At 42.6% G+C, this 19,773-nt stretch overlaps 1 protein-coding gene across 1 annotated transcript in view; it reads left to right on the forward strand.

Moving 5' to 3' along the window:
- The first annotated feature begins 1,516 nt into the window (after positions 1-1,516).
- LOC126188016 (transmembrane protein 229B-like) overlaps positions 1,517-19,773 on the forward strand; it is a 73,083-nt gene continuing 54,826 nt past the window's right edge. Inside the window, exon 1 of the mRNA XM_049929433.1 lies at positions 1,517-1,694. Within this exon, the coding sequence (XP_049785390.1) occupies positions 1,616-1,694 (79 nt within the window). The 5' untranslated portion in view covers positions 1,517-1,615. The remainder of the gene's footprint in view (positions 1,695-19,773) is intronic.

A 19,773-nucleotide genomic window follows, 5' to 3' on the forward strand; every position in this document is an offset into this window, starting at 1 on the left:
AGAAGTGGAACAGCTTATCAGATGGTACTTGCAACGCTGATATTTTGAGAGTAGCGTAGAGAGTAAAGAGTTGTGTTCCAATGATAGCTTTTCAAGAATCTTTCTCTGGTTTCGTGCTTTATATTTTTATAAGTTGGTAGCTATTTCTTTTTATAAAAAGTCTTTTGCTTTTGAAATCCCTGCTATTATATCAAACACTTATGATTAATGTTGATGAATAATTATTGTTGTATATGGTATTAAAGGTGCTCAGCGAAAATACTTTTCTTGAGAGTTAGCAGAAACTAGCAAATCAAAAACACAAATATTCAAGTTTTGAGATTTCAGTTTCCCTGTCGTACGCCCTGTGACGTAATTTTTAGGTTTTGTAACACGAAAAAACACATATGTCGCATGTAACAGGTAGTTGTTATCTACGTACACTTCTGGTCACATATCAAACGTTAAACATGCGCAAATAACAATGTAATCTTCAAAGGTGAAATAAAATTGATAAGTAACTGATTTAAATGTTTCTTAAACAAGCTTCTGTCAGTGAATAACCGGATCAAATTGTAGGAAAGCAATACCCAGAAACTTCCTGACAGATTAAAACCGCTCAACGGACCGTTTTAAAACTGTGTCTTTGTTACATATCCTTCCCTGAAGTAAGAACGGGGCGCTAATTTTTCTTGCAGGCCGACAATAATAAAAAACGCTCAACAGTTTGATCTGTGACAGATAGTGAATGTCCTGTATTGTTGAAAGACATGTAGCCTTGTTTGTTTGGTCATTGGCGTTTATCAAATTTCATTAGTGAATTAGAAGCAAGAAGTGTGTTGTGTGTCTCTGTGGCTGCTATTAAAAAAAACCGACAGCAACGAAGATTATTCATAAAGCTACAGTTTTCATGTGACAAACTTCCGCCAACGTAGCTGAGTGGACAGCGCACCGGCTTGTCATGCCGGCGGCCCGGGTTCGGTTCCCGGCTGGTCTGGATATTTTCTCCGCTCAAGAACTGGGTGTTTGTGTCGTCTTCATCATCATCATTTCATCCTCATCGACGCACAAGTCGGAGGAGTGGCGTCGCCTCCAAAGACTTGCACCAGGCGATCGGGTCTACCCGCCGAGAGGTCCTCGCCACACGACATTTCATTTTTTCATGTGACAAACAGATAAATACACACTTCGTATGCACTAGGCTTTCGGTGACTACGCCATCTCAACTGCCGGTTGCAAGAATGATAAGAGCATTTAAGGCGTCCTCCAAACAGGTGCTAAGGGCAGTTTCGCCCTGCAGTGGGTCAACCGTGTCCCAGAGGTAACAATAGTAAATGCTACCTGCTGAGCATGATACCTGCAGTTTAGGCGCAGGAGACCGTGTCTCCTGGAATCACGAAAATTGCTACGTACTGTTGGCCGTGAGAACGCCAGGAGCCATGCGTCATGTGACAGACTATGTATACCGCAGATGTGTGTTCGACAGCGACAGAGACTACATCGACTGACCGCAGCTATTTAAAAGGTCTTTGACAAATACCAGATATCTTACCGCTCCAACATTAACCGCTGTTGTAATCAGTGACCTGTCCGAAATTAGCTTTGGTGTCACTGTTTTTAGCAGGATGTGTTGCATATGGCTTGCAACTGCATCCTTCCGTCCCGAGGAACTCACCACCCAGCCAGTGATAGGAGAACATGGAATCAGAGCAATGGTACGATCTAGATTAATTAATTAATTTATTAAAACTTCCTGGCAGATTAAAACTATGCGCCGGACCGAGACTCAAAGGCAAAGGTCCCAAGTTCGAGTCTCGGTACGGCACACAGTTTTCATCTGCCAGGAAGTTTCATATCAGCGCGAACTCCGCTGCAGAGCAAAAATCTCATTCTGAGAAAAATCCCCCAGGTCGTGGCCAAGCCGTGTGTCTGCAATATCCTTTCTTCCAGGAGTGCTAGTTCTGCAAGGTTCGCAGATGGGCTTCTGTGAAGTTTGGAAGGTAGGAGACGAGGTACCGGCAGAACTGAAGGTATGAGGCCGGGTGGTGACCTGAGCTTGGGTAGCTCAGTCAGTAGAGCACTTGCCCGCGAAAAGCATACGTCCCGACTTCGAGTCTCTGTCTGACACACAGTTTCAATCTGCCACAATGTTTCGAATCAGCGCACACTCCGCTGCAGAGGGAAAATCTGGAATTAATTTATTCATTTTTTCATTGACAGCATTTTACCATACGTGAGATTGAAATTACATGTCACGAAATCCCCCGTGCAAACTGTATTTCGGTGTCAGATCGCTTGCTTCAGTAACTTCGAACAACACAATCTCCAAGCCATATACACTCCTGGAAATTGAAATAAGAACACCGTGAATTCATTGTCCCAGGAAGGGGAAACTTTATTGACACATTCCTGGGGTCAGATACATCACATGATCACACTGACAGAACCACAGGCACATAGACACAGGCTACAGAGCATGCACAATGTCGGCACTAGTACAGTGTATATCCACCTTTCGCAGCAATCCAGGCTGCTATTTTCCCACGGAGACGATCGTAGAGATGCTGGATGTAGTCCTGTGGAACGGCTTGCCATGCCATTTCCACCTGGCGCCTCAGTTGGACCAGCGTTCGTGCTGGACGTGCAGACCGCGTGAGACGACGCTTCATCCAGTCCCAAACATGCTCAATGGGGGACAGATCCGGAGATCTTGCTGGCCAGGGTAGTTGACTTACACCTTCTAGAGCACGTTGGGTGGCACGGGATACATGCGGACGTGCATTGTCCTGTTGGAACAGCAAGTTCCCTTGCCGGTCTAGGAATGGTAGAACGATGGGTTCGATGACGGTTTGGATGTACCGTGCACTATTCAGTGTCCCCTCGACGATCACCAGTGGTGTACGGCCAGTGTAGGAGATCGCTCCCCATACCATGATGCCGGGTGTTGGTCCTGTGTGCCTCGGTCGTATGCAGTCCTGATTGTGGCGCTCACCTGCACGGCGCCAAACACGCATACGACCATCATTGGCACCAAGGCAGAAGCGACTCTCATCGCTGAAGACGACACGTCTCCATTCGTCCCTCCATTCACGCTTGTCGCGACACCACTGGAGGCGGGCTGCACGATGTTGGGGCGTGAGCGGAAGACGGCCTAACGGTGTGCGGGACCGTAGCCCAGCTTCATGGAGACGGTTGCGAATGGTCCTCGCCGATACCCCAGGAGCAACAGTGTCCCTAATTTGCTGGGAAGTGGCGGTGCGGTCCCCTACGGCACTGCGTAAGATCCTACGGTCTTGGCGTGCATCCGTGCGTCGCTGCGGTCCGGTCCCAGGTCGACGGGCACGTGCACCTTCCGCCGACCACTGGCGACAACATCGATGTACTGTGGAGACCTCACGCCCCACGTGTTGAGCAATTCGGCGGTACGTCCACCCGGCCTCCCATATGCCCACTATACGCCCTCGCTCAAAGTCCGTCAACTGCACATCCGGTTCACGTCCACGCTGTCGCGGCATGCTACCAGTGTTAAAGACTGCGTTGGAGCTCCGTATGCCACGGCAAACTGGCTGACACTGACGGCGGCGGTGCACAAATGCTGCGCAGCTAGCGCCATTCGACGGCCAACACCGCGGTTCCTGGTGTGTCCGCTGTGCCGTGCGTGTGATTATTGCTTGTACAGCCCTCTCGCAGTGTCCGGAGCAAGTATGGTGGGTCTGACACACCGGTGTCAATGTGTTCTTTTTTCCATTTCCAGGAGTGTAGCAACGCCTTTGTCTTCTTGTAGATCCACTCGATATTTGCATGTAAAAGGGTTCTCTCAGGTATGAAATAGCACTTTATACTTAAAGTAGTTAGCTTGCTGGGCTAATTTCACATTTAATTAAGACTTAGCTAGAACATTAATGAATCAGTTGCTAAGCGACACAAAACTTATGAAAGGTTTTAGGGGTATAAGTACAGGTATTGTGATCATTGGCACCATATTATGCACTCACTTCAGTGTGTTAATTGTTTCTTTCCTCTGCATCTAGCAGTCTTCCCAGAAACACGTCACATAATTTACTACCTGATGTCTTCTGTAAGGTTGTAACTGTACCCCGCAGTGAACTACGCCTGTCAGTGTAGATTATCCATTTTGCGTCCAAGAGTCCACACTTCAATACCTGACTTGCTGCCCAGGGGAAAATAAACACTAATGGCTTCCTTGTACCATGCTTACTTGGAAGTACAAACCACTCTAGCAGCATAATACTCGTAATATCTACAGTAATTACTCCGCAAATTAAGTAAATACTAATGTAATGTTTGTTGTTCAATACTCTATCGCCACTCATAAAAAATATCTGCCCTTGCACCTAATATAACCCATAGATAAAAATCAATGTGTGAGATAAGAGTGTTCTCTTTCATCATTTATTTTGTGGTAATAATATTCTTGAAAATTGCAAATTAGAGAATTATACAAGAAATAAATTAGATAAACACACTAAACTAAACGTGTAATTTTTCAGGTGATGAAGTAAACAAACAAGACGTTTTAAATCACAAATACACAAATTCGGTCTTACAGTCTCACTTCAAAAAAATAAGGTTTTCGTTTTCCAAGGTAACTATCCGATACGGTCGAAGACAGCAATTAACAACAAAATAATTGAACAGGTCTCAAATTTTAAATAATTGAGGTGTGACACAACTGCTGATTATTATAACGATCTAGATGAAAAGTTGCACAACTTTCAAGCAAAATATTTAACCAATAAACAGAAAACTTTTCTAAAAAACCCAAAAAGATACAAAAATCCAATTTAGACCTATCGTAGGATAAACAGATATACGACAACAAAATGCAAGCAATAGAGATATTATTGAGGACCCGTTGAGGGCTGCACAATAATAAATTTAATTAAAAATTAAAAAGTTTCTACTGAGTTGTGTTTACATGCTATGAGGAAATAGCGGAACACAGAACTAGATGGAAACAAAATGTGAATAGAATGAGAAACCAGAAAGGAAAGAATTCACCGATCGACGAAGGAAGCGATGTATATATAATAAAGACAGAACAGACGTATTACTAAATCGTGTATCTAACACAGCTACGACAACTCTAATTTCTTCGCGGCATTCCATTTTATACTCATCTTCTCTGACATTTACTCTAGTATGAAGACATGTTTCTGTTATGTGGAGTTTTAGCGCACTGCCACTCCACGAGTTCTGTTTGCACGTATCACTGTGGTTTATGAGACATCATGCCCTGATTGATGCTCTACCGTCTTTCTCTAGCAGCTAAGAAAGTTCTTAAGCGCGAAGGGTGATAACTGGTAATTACTGCGATGTTAACTTCACGTCCACGTCCATTTCGCAGTTGCGAAGTTGTTAGCTGTCAAACAAATGCGCACACAGAAAGCGAACTGCCAACCAGAAATGACTCAGAAATTTATTAATCGGTATTCATTACATGCGACGACAGTTGATCTGACAAAATCGTTCATTTTGCAGGCAAATAGCGAGTAGTCTGTTGAAATATGGCATTTTCCACATCAAACGAAGTAATTAATTACGTCACAGACGTGATGAATTGTAGTCTGCAGTCTGAATATTGGCTGACATTTGTAATGCAGAACGGTTTAGTGACATAGCAAGTCGTAATTTCAAGAGGGAATTCGCATCGCAGGTATGTGATAGCATTTATGACACAGACGATAACTACTATCATCCTGAAAAATCAGTCTAGAAAGAGTAAAGCTCTTGAATGCCTTAAGTCTATATTCATGCAAATAAATTTAAAAATTTCGTCAGTGAGCAGGCCAGACCTCAAAATATTATCAAGAGGAAACGTTTTTGATAATCAGGCGGAAATCAGTTTTGCCGATATTACTATACGACAGGAAAACTAGTGTGCTTTAAGTATGCTCGTAACTGTCACAGTGCTAATTCCAGGAATATTTCAGATTAGTGGCAAATCTAAACTCTAGAAACTCTAAAACATCTATATAAATAAAAATGTAAGTATTCGTTTCTTGAAAATATTAAATCACCGAAAGCACTTCCTCCATTTCTTTGAAATTTTGACACAACGTCGCATTCGAATATGCGCGTGTTAGCATATACCTACGGCGGCGCCTTCTGTTGAACGTGATAGCAACACGCCATTTGGGAACGCATTAATATTGCTTGCAGACTTCAGGCAAACGTTACGCGTAATTCCTTAGGCGACACTAACGGACAAAATCAATGCCTGAAATACATCATTTTGTGGCGACACGTAAAGTCGTTGAAATTAACGAAATTTGTATGTCCAGCTGCATAACTATGGACAAGCTGAGATATTCTCACATCAATTGTTAGAAATTGGGAATGGAAAGATGCAGGTTGCTCTGACCTCAGCACGAATATCATTGTACCATTACTTCCGCAGCTTAGAGACGTTAAAAGAAGAATTAATTGAGAAAGTATTTCCCAATATTCAAACCTGTTATAAAATTTAGGCTGGTTGAGAGAACTAGGTGTTCTTGTTGCCAAGAACAAAGACATCTACGGACTTACCAACATTTTTCTAACATTCAAAGCGAGATTTTTACATACAAGTCCGTCGACACTGTTTGGGAAGCAGAGGAAGCAGTTAATTATTCAACAGCATTTTTTTTAATTCACTCGATTTTCTAGGGATGCCACCGCACGTGCTAACAACTGAAAATCGGCGTGCCAAGTATCGCGTTGCAAAATAACAACCAGCCAAAGCTTTGTAGTGACACGCGGCTAGCAGTAAAAAAGAAAAGTAATGAGCAACGTCGCAGAGGCAACGGTCTCCAATCTTGACAGGACCATTCAAAGGTGAAGATGTTCTCGTTCCTTGTATTCCTACGACCCCAACGGCTATACCATTTCAATTCAAGAAACTGCAGTTCCCAGTCAGAATGGCGTTTCCAGTCGCCACCAGCAAAGCTCAAAGCCAGTCTTTAGAACTCGGTTTAGATCTAGAGACGTAAACCGGGAAACCTCGCTATCTGCACAGACAATGGAACAACAACAAAAAATTTGTATTCTCACAAGCATTGTGAAATTAAACGTGTTAGAGACGTGCGTTTTCTCTTTTCTTTCTTTTCCATTCAACCAAAATGAGCCACAGCAACGCGTGAACAGGTACAACTAGTTAAATATAAATAAATATTGTACATCGGTAAATGTATAAGAGTTTATATATAAAGCGGAGGACCATTGAGAGCAAAGAGTGAAATTATAAATCAAATCAAATAGGTCAGCAAATAAGTGTCATTGTTGTAATAACGATTTATGTTTTGTTACCAAATTATGGATACGTTCATAACTCATATGAAGCGCGTAATATCTAGATTCAAAACTTAAGCTGTGAACTGGTGTAGTAAGAATATTTTAGGGTAGTCTACATCACAATATGAGTCTTCAGCTGTGTATGTCGTAAGCCACTTTATCTAATGGAGCGCTACCTGAGCTCAACACGCGCTTCGCCAACAACAGCGTGTGGTGTGTGTTCCACGTACGTCACTTATTAAAGGGAACCTGCAATTAACCACTCTACAGAGTAATTTAACAAGCCTGGTACCTTGAACGTCACAATGGGTGCCAAAATTCAAGAGCACATCCTTAGCGTGACATAGGAGACGTTACGAATCGAAAGCAGTTACACGGTTTGAAAAATGCTGCTCCACGTCTTAATAGCTCCTAGAAGTGGCCTGAAGGCATCCTCACCCACATGTCACAGGAACGCAGGGGCAGACGTAAAACAGGATGTCTCAGAATAATATGCGCCATATCTGAATTTTAAATTGTGTTGCGACATGAGAGATAGTTGCAAGGAACTCTTATTGCGTAAAGCTCTTGACAGACGTGTAAATTTCATAATGTAATTTCTAACAGAAAAAAGACCAACTATCTTTATATCAGTAAGTTATATCTCTTGCATTATCCCTCTTGAAATTCTATAGTAATATGAAGGATTTGAATCTAATGTTCGTCGAGGGAAACGGTTAGGTGGTTAAACACTGAACGTGTATTTGGTATGAGCTGGCCTCAAATTCCTGTTTGGCCACTCTGATTTAGATTTATCGTGGTTTCCCTTAATCATTTTAAGACTCCCTCGGCAGGACCAAGGCGATTGTTGTCCAAGCCGCAAATCCGTCTCCAATAATTTTTGTGTCGATAGTACGTTTAATTCTGAGTTTCCTGAGCACATTCCTTCCCGTAAATAGTCTTTTTTTTATCTTCAGCTCGGCTAGAATATTTTCTGCTCTTTCACTCCCAGGTACCTATCTAGATGAATGCTAGCGTTAATTCAGCTGCAGTCAGTAATTTATTTATTGGGTATTACTGAATAATAACAACATAATGTTTGACGGGCTGCCTCTCGAAACGTTTGTAGTTCTGCTCCTTATGGTGTTGCAGTAAACTGGGGAAGAGCAGATGGATTGATTGTGTACTCTACATTGTTATTCATATCTCTGTATATAAAAGCAATGTCCTGACTGACTAACTGACTCAACATCGCCCAGCCCAAATCGCTAAGGATAGAAACATGGAATATGGAAAAGGTGTGGATCTTATACTGCTTTTTTTTTTCATCTGACTAGTTTGAGGCGGTCGGCCACGAATTCCTCTCCTCTTCGTCTCAGAGTAGCACTTGCAACCTACGTCCTCAATTATTTGCTGGATGTATTCCAATCTCTGTCTTCCTCTACAGTTTTTGCCCTCCACAGCTCTCTCTAATACCATGGAAGCCATTCCCTCGTGTCTTAACAGATGTCCCATCATCCTGAACCTTCTCCTTATCAGTGTTTTCCACATATTCCTATCCTCTCCGATTCTGTACAGATCCTCCTCATTCCTTACCTTATCAGCCCACCTAATATTCAGCATTCGTCTGTAGCACCACATCTCAGATGCTTCGATTCTCTTCTGTTCGGGGTTTTCCCACAGTCTATGTTTCCGTACCATACAATGCTGTACTCCAGACGTACATTCTCAGAAAGTTCTTCCTCAAATTAAGGCCTATGTTTGATACTAGTAGGCTTCTCTTGGCCAGGAATGCCCTTTTTGTCATTGTTAGTTTGCTTTTGATGTCCCCCTTGCTCCGTCTGTCATTGGTTATTTTACTGCCTAGATAGCAGAATTCCTTAACTTTATCTACTTCGTGACCATCAATCCTGATGTTAAGTTCCTCGCTATTCTCATTTCTACTACTTCTCATTACCTTCGTCTTTATTCGATTTACTCTCAGTACATACTCTGTACTCACTAGACTGTTCATTCCGTTCAGCAGAGCATGTAATTCTTCTTCACTTTCACTCAGGATCGCAATGTCATCAGCGAATCGTATCATTGATATCCTTTCACCTTCAATTTTAATTCCACTCCTGAACCTTTCTTTTATTTCCATTATTGCTTCCTCGATGTACAGATTGAACAGTAGAGGCGAAAGGCTACATCCTTGTCTCACACCCTTTTTAATACGAGCACTTCGTTCTTGGTCGTCCACTCTTATTATTCCCTCTTGGCCGTTGTACATATTGTATATGACCCGTCTCTCTCTATATCTTAACCCTACTTTTTTCGGAATTTCGAACATCTTGCACCATTTTACATTATCGAACGCTTTTTCCAGGTCGACAAATCCTATGAACGTGTCTTGTTTTTTCTTTGGTCTTGCTTCCATTATTAACCGCAATGTCAGAATTGCCTCTCTCGTGCCTTTATCTTTCCTATAGCCATACTGATGGTCACCTAGCGCACCCTCAGTTTTCTTTTCCATTCTTCTGTATATTATTCTTGTAAGCAACTTAAATGCATGAGCTGTTTAGGTGATTGTGCGATAAATCTCGCACTTGTCAGCTCTTGCTGTCTTTGGAATTGTGTGGATGATGCTTTTCCGAAAGTGAGATGATATGTCGCCAGGTTCATACATTCTGCACACCAACGTGAATAGTTGTTCTGTTGCCGCTTCCCCCAATGATTTCAGAAATTCTGATGGAATGTTATCAACCCCTTCTGCCTTAATTGATCTGAAGTCCTCCAAACCTCTTTTAAATTCTGATTCTAATACTGAATCCCCTATCTCTTCCAAACCGACTCCCGTTTCTTTTTCTATCACATCCGTCAAACCTTCCCCTCGTAGAGGCTTTCAATGTATTCTTTCCACCTACCCGCTCTCTCCTTTGTATTTAACAGTGGAATTCCCGTTGCATTCTTAATGTTATCACTCTTGTCTTTAATGTCACCGAAGGTTGTTTTGACTCTGCTGAGTCTATCCTCCCGACAATCATTTCTTTTTCGATGTCTTCACATTATTCCTGCATCCATTTCGTCTTAGCTTCCCGGCACTTCCTATTTATTTCATTCCTGAGCGACTTGTATTTATGTATTCTTGAGTTTACCGGAACATTTTTGTACTTCCTCCTTTCATCGATCAATTGAAGTATTTCTTCTGTTACCCATGGTTTCTTCGCAATTACCTTCTTTGTACCTATGTTTTCCTTCCCAACTTCTGTGATGGTCTTTCTTATACTATAGGCATCGTTTAAGGGGGGATTTTTCGAAATTACATTCCTGAGGGGAAATAGGGGATGAAAAGCTTTTTGAAAGTACGTCGCTATTAGGTGAATTTTGAAACTAGAACTACGGAAACTGGTATTTGGTTTCTCAGTCAGAAAAATAAAACGTAAGTGACTCAGAATTTCGAGAAATTCAACCATTAAGAGGATAAAATAATGGGTGAGAGTTTTATTTAAAATAAATAATTACTAAAGAACAACTAAAGGATTTTAAGGCTACATCTGTGACAACTGATATTTGATTTCTCGGTTACAAACAAAAAAATACGTGTTTCAGTGTTTCTGGAAATAGAACCCGTAAGCGAGTGCAATAGAGAACGAAAATTTTTAAGAAAATATTTCATTACATTAAAAAAGTTTAAAGCTTAATTTATGAAAACTGGTATTTCACTTCTCGCTTAGATATAAAGAAATATTTGTTAGGGTAAGAAAGTTGTTATAGAAACTTGTCCGCAGGAACGCAAAAGGCAATATTACCAAAAAATTTGGACTCCAGCTATCATAATCTCTTTGTGGTGAGAAGTACATGCGGAAAAGACCAAGCTTATGCGGCCTTAACTAGCATCAGAAGCTTAAAAGGTATTGCAATTTGTGAACAAAATAAAAATTCGATTAAATAAAAACAAAAAAAAGTCTGCAGGCCATCCAGTCTACGTGAGCTAAGCAGCGGGCGCCAAGCAAGTAAACAATAAAAGGAAGTTTTCAATAAAATTTAATGTTGTTGTTGTTGTTGTTATGGTCTTCAGTCCTGAGACTGGTTTGATGCAGCTCTCCATGCTACTCTATCTTGTGCAAGCTTCTTCATCTCCCAGTACCTACTGCAACCTACATCCTTCTGAATCTGCTTAGTGTGGTGGTGGTTAGTGTTTAACGTCCCGTCGACAACGAGGTCATTAGAGACGGAGCGCAAGCACGGGTTAGGGAAGGATTGGGAAGGAAATCGGCCGTGCCCTTTCAAAGGATCCATCCCGGCATTTGCCTGAAACGATTTAGGGAAATCACGGAAAACCTAAATCAGGATGGCCGGAGACGGGATTGAACCGTCGTCCTCCCGAATGCGAGTCCAGTGTGCTAACCACTGCGCCATCTCGATCGGTGAATCTGCTTAGTGTATTCATCTCTTGGTCTCCCCCTACGATTTTTACCCTCCACGCTGCCCTCCAATACTAAATTGGTGATCCCTTGATGCCTCAGAACATGTCCTACCAACCGATCCCTTCTTCTGGTCAAGTTGTGCCACAAACTTCTCTTCTCCCCAATCCTATTCAATACATCCTCATTAGTTATGTGATCTACCCATCTAATCTTCAGCATTCTTCTGTAGCACCACATTTCGAAAGCTTCTATTCTCTTCTTATCCAAACTATTTACCGTCCATGTTTCACTTCCATACATGGCTACACTCCATACAAATACTTTCAGAAATGACTTCCTGACACTTAAATCTATACTCGATGTTAACAAATTTCTCTTCTTCAGAAACGCTTTCCTTGCCATTGCCAGTCTACATTTTATATCCTCTCTACTTCGACCATCATCAGTTATTTTGCTCCCCAAATAGCAAAACTCCTTTACTACTTTAAGTGTCTCATTTCCTAATCTAATACCCTCAACATCACCCGAGTTAATTCGACTACATTCCATTATCCTCGTTTTGTTTTTGTTGATGTTTATCTTATATCCTCCCTTCAAGACACCATCCATTCCGTTCAACTGCTCTTCCAAGTCCTTTGCTGTCTCTGACAGAATTACGACGTCATCGGCGAACCTCAACGTTTTTATTTCTTCTTCATGGATTTTAATACCTACTCCGAATTTTTCTTTTGTTTCCTTTACTGCTTGCTCAATATACAGATTGAATAACATCGGGGAGAGGCTACAACCCTGTCTTACTCCGTTCTTAACCACTGCTTCCCTTTCATGTCCCTTTCAAATTTAATAAAAAGGGCAAAATATACAGAAAATTTCCATAAAGATCCCGCTTCGCTATCTGTAGTAGAAAATGGAATCTTTTCTAGTACTACAAGACTTAAAAATTACGTCACTGACGTGTGGCAGGAACACTGAAATGTACACAAAATTAAATACTGTTCCAGAATTTGAACATTTGAGTTTTGTTTTGCTAATTTCTCTGGAAACTCAAGGAAAAAATGTCTGTTGCAATTAAGCACCTGCCATACAACATACAATTGTTATTCATCAACATTAATCAGTATAATGTCATAATTATTAGACAGTAAACTTACTACAAAAAGCAACTTATAACAAACAAAAAATACAAACCTCAAAACAAGAAAAAAATCATGAAAAGTTATGATTGGCACACAGCTCTGTATCGTTATGAAATATGGAAAATAGGTAAGTCAGAAATGAAATCTTTCGAAATGTGGTGTTACAAAAGTGTATTGAAGACCACATGGATTGATCGAGTACGGGAAGAAGACGCAATGATAAAAAAACTTTCTCTTAAACAACATATTAAAACGAAGAGACAGATTGCTTGGGGACATACACAGTCTGATCAAATGTACTCGAAGACACTTACGTAATGCGGAACATTTTTACTTTTTCCCCTGCGGAATATAAAAGGGATCCAAAAATAAGGAAGGAATTTTGCCACCCCCACTTTGGCCATAAATAAAAAAAACACCACTTCAGGCGTTGGCCACTATCTAATCCTACTCCCAGGACGACTAACCTAGAGCTATGAGGGGGCGACAAAGGATGAAGGAAAGGAAACCAAAGGGGAGCCACGAAAATTTAACATAATTAGTTTTTTGTTATATATATATATATGAGCGCGTTGAGTAGCGGATCCTGCGTCGGCGAGCATGTCCAAACGTGTCTTCTCGTTCAGTGGAAGTAGATTCCGCTATCGGTTCTGTTCGGTTCGGGTAGCTTCAGATCAGTTTTCAACTTATTGCTTGGACGTTTCATCTACGCCGATATCATACTCCGCAAGCTACCCTGTTCCACTCGCGAATAGTGCATGGGAAGAATGATTCTCGGTAAGCCTCCGTATTGGCCCTAATTTCTCTAACTTTCTCCTCGTAGTCAATACGCGAGATGTACGTAGGGGAAGCAATATGTTGTCCGACTCCTCCTGAAAAGTAGTCTTGAAATTTCAGTAGTAAATCCCTCCGTGATGAACAACGCGTCTCTTGTAACGTCTGCCAGTGGAGTTTGTTTAGCATCTCCGCAATGCTCTCTCGCCAACTAAACTATCCGGTGACGAAATGCGCCACTTTTCGTTGGATCTTACCTAATATGGATCCCAGATAGATGAACAATACTCAAGAATCGGATGAACAAGCGCCTTATGAGCCACTTATTTCGTGGATGAGTTACATTTCCAACGAAACTGAGTCTACATCTACATTTACATCTACATTTATACTCCGCAAGCCACCCAACGGTGTGTGGCGGAGGGCACATTACGTGCCACTGTCTTTACCTCCCTTTCCTGTTCCAGTCGCGTATGGTTCGCGGGAAGAACGACTGTCTGAAAGCCTCCGTGCGCGCTCTAATCTCTCTAATTTTACATTCGTGATCTCCTCGGGAGGTATAAGTAGGGGGAAGCAATGTATTCGATACCTCATCCAGAAACGCACCCTCTCGAAACCTGGCGAGCAAGCTACACCGCGATGCAGAGCGCCTCTCTTGCAGAGTCTGCCACTTGAGTTTGTTAAACATCTCCGTAACGCTATCACGGTTACCAAATGACCCAGTGACGAAACGCGCCGCTCTTCTTTGGATCTTCTCTATCTCCTCCGTCAACCCGATCTGGTACGGATCCCACACTGATGCGCAATACTCAAGTATAGTTCGAACGAGTGTTTTGTAAGCCACCTCCTTTGTTGATGGACTACATTTTCTAAGGACTCTCCCAATGAATCTCAACCTGGTACCCGCCTTACCAACAATTAATTTTATATGATCATTCCACTTCAAATCGTTCCGCACGCATACTCCCAGATATTTTACAGAAGTAACTGCTACCAGTGTTTGTTTTGCTATCATATAATCATACAACAAAGGATCCTTCTTTCTGTGTCTGGTGTCCCCTTTTCACACTATCTGTTTTATGTGGTCATTCCACTTAAGATCACTCTGGATAGTTACGCCTAGATATTTTACGGCAGACGCCGTCTCCAGCTGTCTGACTCCGGCTGCGAGGCGGATCATTAAAGGTGCTCCCTAAGAAATTAGAGAAGTATTGTTGATAGTGTGGGTTGCGTGTTAGGACGCAGTGTCGTTCGTTGAGATAATTCCAATATCCTAGCACTGACTTATCGCCAGAATCACAAAGATAACGGATCTTGTGGCCACAGATCAGGAATTGACTACAAGACGCCAGAATAAAAGGAGGCAGGGAGCCTTGTGTTGTTCAGAAGAGAGGCAGTAACAGCAGAAATGGTCGCTAGGGAGAGCTCAGTGACTTCGAAAGTTGAAAACTCATTGATTGTCACCTTAGTAACAAATCCATCAGGGACATTTCAATACTTCTCAAGTTACCCAAATCGGCTGTTGGCGACGAGACTGGAAGTGGAAACGCGAAGGAACAACCACGGCCAAACCAAGACCAGGTGGTCCTTATGTACTGACGGACACGGACCATCGAGTACTGTGAAGGGTGACAGTAAGAAATAACACGTAATCAGCGGAAAGAATTGTTCGAGAGTTCCAAAGTGCTATCACACTGACTGAGCGTAGCGAGTTAACGAAGAATGGGATACTCTGGTTGAGCACCTCACTATCAGTCTTCTGACTGGTTTGATATGGCCCGCCACGAATTCCTCTCCACCACAAACTTTTCATGTCAAAGTAGCAATAGCAACGTACGGCCTCTATCATTTACTGGATATATTCCAATCTCTGTCTTCCTCTACAGTTTTTACCCTCTACAGCTCCCTCTAGTACCATAGAAGTCATTCCCTAATATCATTAAAAGATGTCCTATCATCCTGCCCCTTCTTCTTGTCGGCGTTTTCCATTTAGTCCTTTCCTCGTCGATTCTGCGAAGGTGAACCTCCTTATTCTTATTCTTTGATCATTAGACCGTATCGGTAAGCGGGGAAGCCTGCAAAATCTCTACAGTTTGGTTCGTATATCTCGCGTTTGGAACATGGGAATGAAATAGGACAGGAAGAGGCCAATATTGGTACGAAGTATCGTCCGGGGAACACCGTGCAGCGGTCTGCGGAGTATACACTGTGTGGTCACCTATTAGTGGGCATAAGTCTGCGATGTGTCCACTCTTCGCCCTTATGACCGCTTGAACTCTGCTACGGACATTTTCAGTGAGATGTCTGAATGTATGTCAGATGATTCTTCCTCTGGAGCCGAAACATGAGAAGGCAGTGATGTTGGACAATGAGGTCTGGAGCGAAGTCGACGTTCTAACTTATCCCAAAGGCGTTCTGTTTGGTTCAGGTCGGAACTCGGGGCAAGCCAGTCCATTTCAGGAATGTTACTGTCACAAACCACTGCCTCACAGATGCTGCTCTATGACTGGATCCATTATCGTGCTGATGCAAAGGATCATCGTCTCCCAATTGTTCCTCTCCTGCACTTAGTAGACAACGCTGTAAAATGTGTTCATATCCTTCCACATTTAACGTTTTACGAGGGCGTGTTGAAAAATAATATCTCCGAATTTTTTATGTAAAAACTCTTAAAGCTGCTTAAAAAACTTTATTAACAATCAGCTCTTTATTCTTCATATCTACGTACCTGTTTCTCATCACAGCCTCGCTGACTTCGCTATCAAAGTGAAGTCCTCGCAGGTATTCTTTAAGTTTTGGAAACATATGAAAATCGGATGGAGCCAAGTCGAGATGGTATGCAGGATGATCGATGACAGTGAACCCAAGATATCGGATTGTTGGAGATGTCGCAGCGTTCTCATGCCGAAGGAGAAGGCCCTCCATGTGTGGAACCCAAGATATCGGATTGTTGGAGATGTCGCAGCGTTCTCATGCCGAAGGAGAAGGCCCTCCATGTGTGGACCAAGCTAGAAACTCGTGTACAGCACGCTGTTTCTCACGTACGGACACGATTATGCAACTCACCGCCGTGTTACATGCTACAATTCGGAGCCCTCTAATGACAGAGAGCTGCAGCTTGGATCAGCGAAGCGGGAAAGACGACCGAGTAATAAGTATGAAATGCAGTACCTAAACCGATATTGAGAACTGAATCAAAAATTCGGATGCATTACTTTTCAGCAGGCCCTCGCATTAAGTGCAATAAGGTGAGCACACCGTAACCACGAAAAACACCGCTGTTCCCCGTAATATCACGTTCTCAGTACTCCACTGCTGGCACTACACATGAGGGCAAGTAACATTCTCCAGACATTTTCCAGACCCAAACCCTTCCATCGGATCACCACAGGGCATAGCGTGATTCATCACTCCAAATCACTCGTTTCCAGTCATCCAATGTCCAGTGGCGTCGCTCTTTATTCCACCTCCAGCATCGCTTAGCGTTGACTACAGACATGTGTCGAGATACTCTCGCACCGTACCCCATTCTTTTTTAACTCCTTACGATACGTGATTGTGCCACCTGGGCTGCTGATAGCACTTTGGAACTCGCGAGTGATTCCTTCTGGTAATTTCACATACTTCTTACAACCAGCTTCCGCAGTACTCGACGGTCCGCAACCGTTCAAATGGTTCAAATGGCTCTAAGCACTATGGGACTTAACATCTGAGGTCATCAGTCCCTTAGACTTAACTAGACTAACTAACTTAAGGACATCAAACACATCCATGCCCGAATCAGGATTCGTACCTGCGACCGTAGCAGCGGCGTGGTTCCGGACTGAAGCGCCTAGAACCGCTCGACCACAGCGGCCGTATCTGTATCCGTCAGTACATAAGGTTTGCCTGATCGTGGTTTAGTTAAGGTTGTTCGTCCGCGTTTCCACTTCACAATCACATCACCAACAGTCGACTGGGACAGATTGAGAAGGGTTGAAAGCTGACATCCAATGACAAGTCCACGTTTGAAGTCACTAAGTTCTTGCGACTGACCCATTGTGGTGTTACTGCATCTCTGCTGACATCACTAGGCACCTCCTTGTATACAGGCGGGTCTGCCTCTCGTGCACTTTAGCGGCCAGCTCTAGATTACAAAGCAGCACCCGGATGCTTTTGACCAGATAGTCTACGAAGCTGTACAGGGTCTCCACGAAGTCTGGGTACATAGGGAATTCTAATAAATTGTAATAAATATTCTATATTCAATAACTATTAATAAACAAATAATAATAAAATAAATTCTAAAAATTCTAATAAATTTCGTTTTTTCCAGATTGCATTATGGTTCTATCTAAAGAAGAACGAGTGGAGTTGGCACTCTTAAGTGGACGAGAAGGGCGGTCGTGTGGCAAAACTGCGAAAGAATTTAACCTTAGACTCCCTCCTACCCACCCACCCCCCACCCCCCATCGTCACCCTATCTGTTTTACTGCCGTCGAGAAATTAACCACCAAGTTTAAAAAAACGGACAGTATGTTGGACAAACTCCGTCCCGGACGACCAAAGACTTCAGACGGAATGAAAGAGGCTGTCTTGGTCAAAGTTTATGCTAGCCCAAAGAAATCACTTCGTCGGACATCCAAGGAGTTGGGTGTTTGTTCTCAGGTCAATCGCCCACAAAATCGTGGCAGAGGAGAGGTTTCATCTGTACAAGTTATAGATATTGGATCACTTAAATGAAGATGACCGCGACAGGCACTTGCAGATTTGTGAATGGTTCGAAGATAAACTGGATGAAAATATCAGTTTTACTAAAGACTGTGTTTTGTTCAGTGATGAAGCCATGTTTTATGTCAATGGTGAAGTGAAAAGACAAAATCTTCGATACAGGTCTCAAGGCAATCCACAGTGGATGAGTCTATCCAAACAGCAGAACTGCACTGCCAAAAGGTGATAGTGTGGTGCGGTTTGCGGAAAGGTCATGTGCTAGGACATTGCCTCTTTGATGCACTTGTAACGGGTGAGACTTATCTGTACACGCTGATAGACAAATTGATGCCTCACACTGAGCATTTGGGTGAGGGACTTCAAGAGTACTTTCTGCAGGGTGGGGTCCTGCCCACTTTGCTGCAGCTGTTGGTTGAGTGACAATTTTCCTTACTGGAATGGGAGAAGAAATCATGTGGAATTAGCCGCGGACGCTACGCTCGAGTTTCACCATGACATATTAATTTATCACATTTGCTTCAGGGCTGCATCATGTTAAAAATTATTAGAAATGAAATGAAGTCCCATGCTTCTTGACAGAGCGTAGGGGAAAGATGCTAGAGACCTGCACCGCACTACTAGGCAAGGTCCGAATGGACGTGGTATGCCTTATTTTGGCATGTATTAGTTTATTTTATGCTTCTGAAGAAGGCTAGATTACTCTGGCTGAAACCTGGGTAAAGACCAGTAACATTTCGCAACTGAGGCGGATTTTTGACATATTCATTTCATTTCCATTCATCACTACGTCCTTGTGGTGATATTTACTTTGACTCTTTTCACATACTTCAAGGTTTCACTCATTGCAGGAGCTACTAAACGCAATGCGAGGGTGAATGAGACCAATTTCGTGTGTATGCGAGCAAATGTAATAATTCTACTGTTGTTAGCTCCCTTTAGCCACAGATATGGCGGTGACTCTGGGATGAAACATTTTAATGAGGTCGAAAGGATTGGTGAGATGGTGTCGACCGTGAAAAACTTTCTATTTGTACCTGTAGAACACGTGTGAAGTGACGGGAACTGTTTGTGAATCCATTTTAACGGAAATCGTACCTAATTCTTGCCTTTGAGCTGCTCAATGCTTTGGATGTATACCGCTGCTGTCGGCTATTTTTTTAATTTTTGCAACAGCACGTGGGCATTCTTCAAATCAGTGTCTAACCTTAATTGTGTTCTCGCTATTGTACAGAAGGTTTATCTGTCTATAAGTGCCTGAATGGCGCGATAGTGCAGTCACTTTGTCACTGAATTTGAACCGGTCGTAGCTCTTTTATCCCAGAAAATGTTCCTGCTAAGTGCAGTCAAATATCGCCGGGAAAATTGTTGCACGAACAGGGAAACGAGGTTTCTCCAAAGTTACTTCTCCTGCTGAATTTCGTGATAGACAGAAGAATCAAAATACAACTTTTATCCCATTCGTTACTGTTATTTGCGCGCAAACCATTTCAAAT

Source organism: Schistocerca cancellata, chromosome 5 (genome assembly GCF_023864275.1).
Source record: "Schistocerca cancellata isolate TAMUIC-IGC-003103 chromosome 5, iqSchCanc2.1, whole genome shotgun sequence".
NCBI classification, from domain to species: Eukaryota; Metazoa; Arthropoda; class Insecta; order Orthoptera; family Acrididae; genus Schistocerca; species Schistocerca cancellata.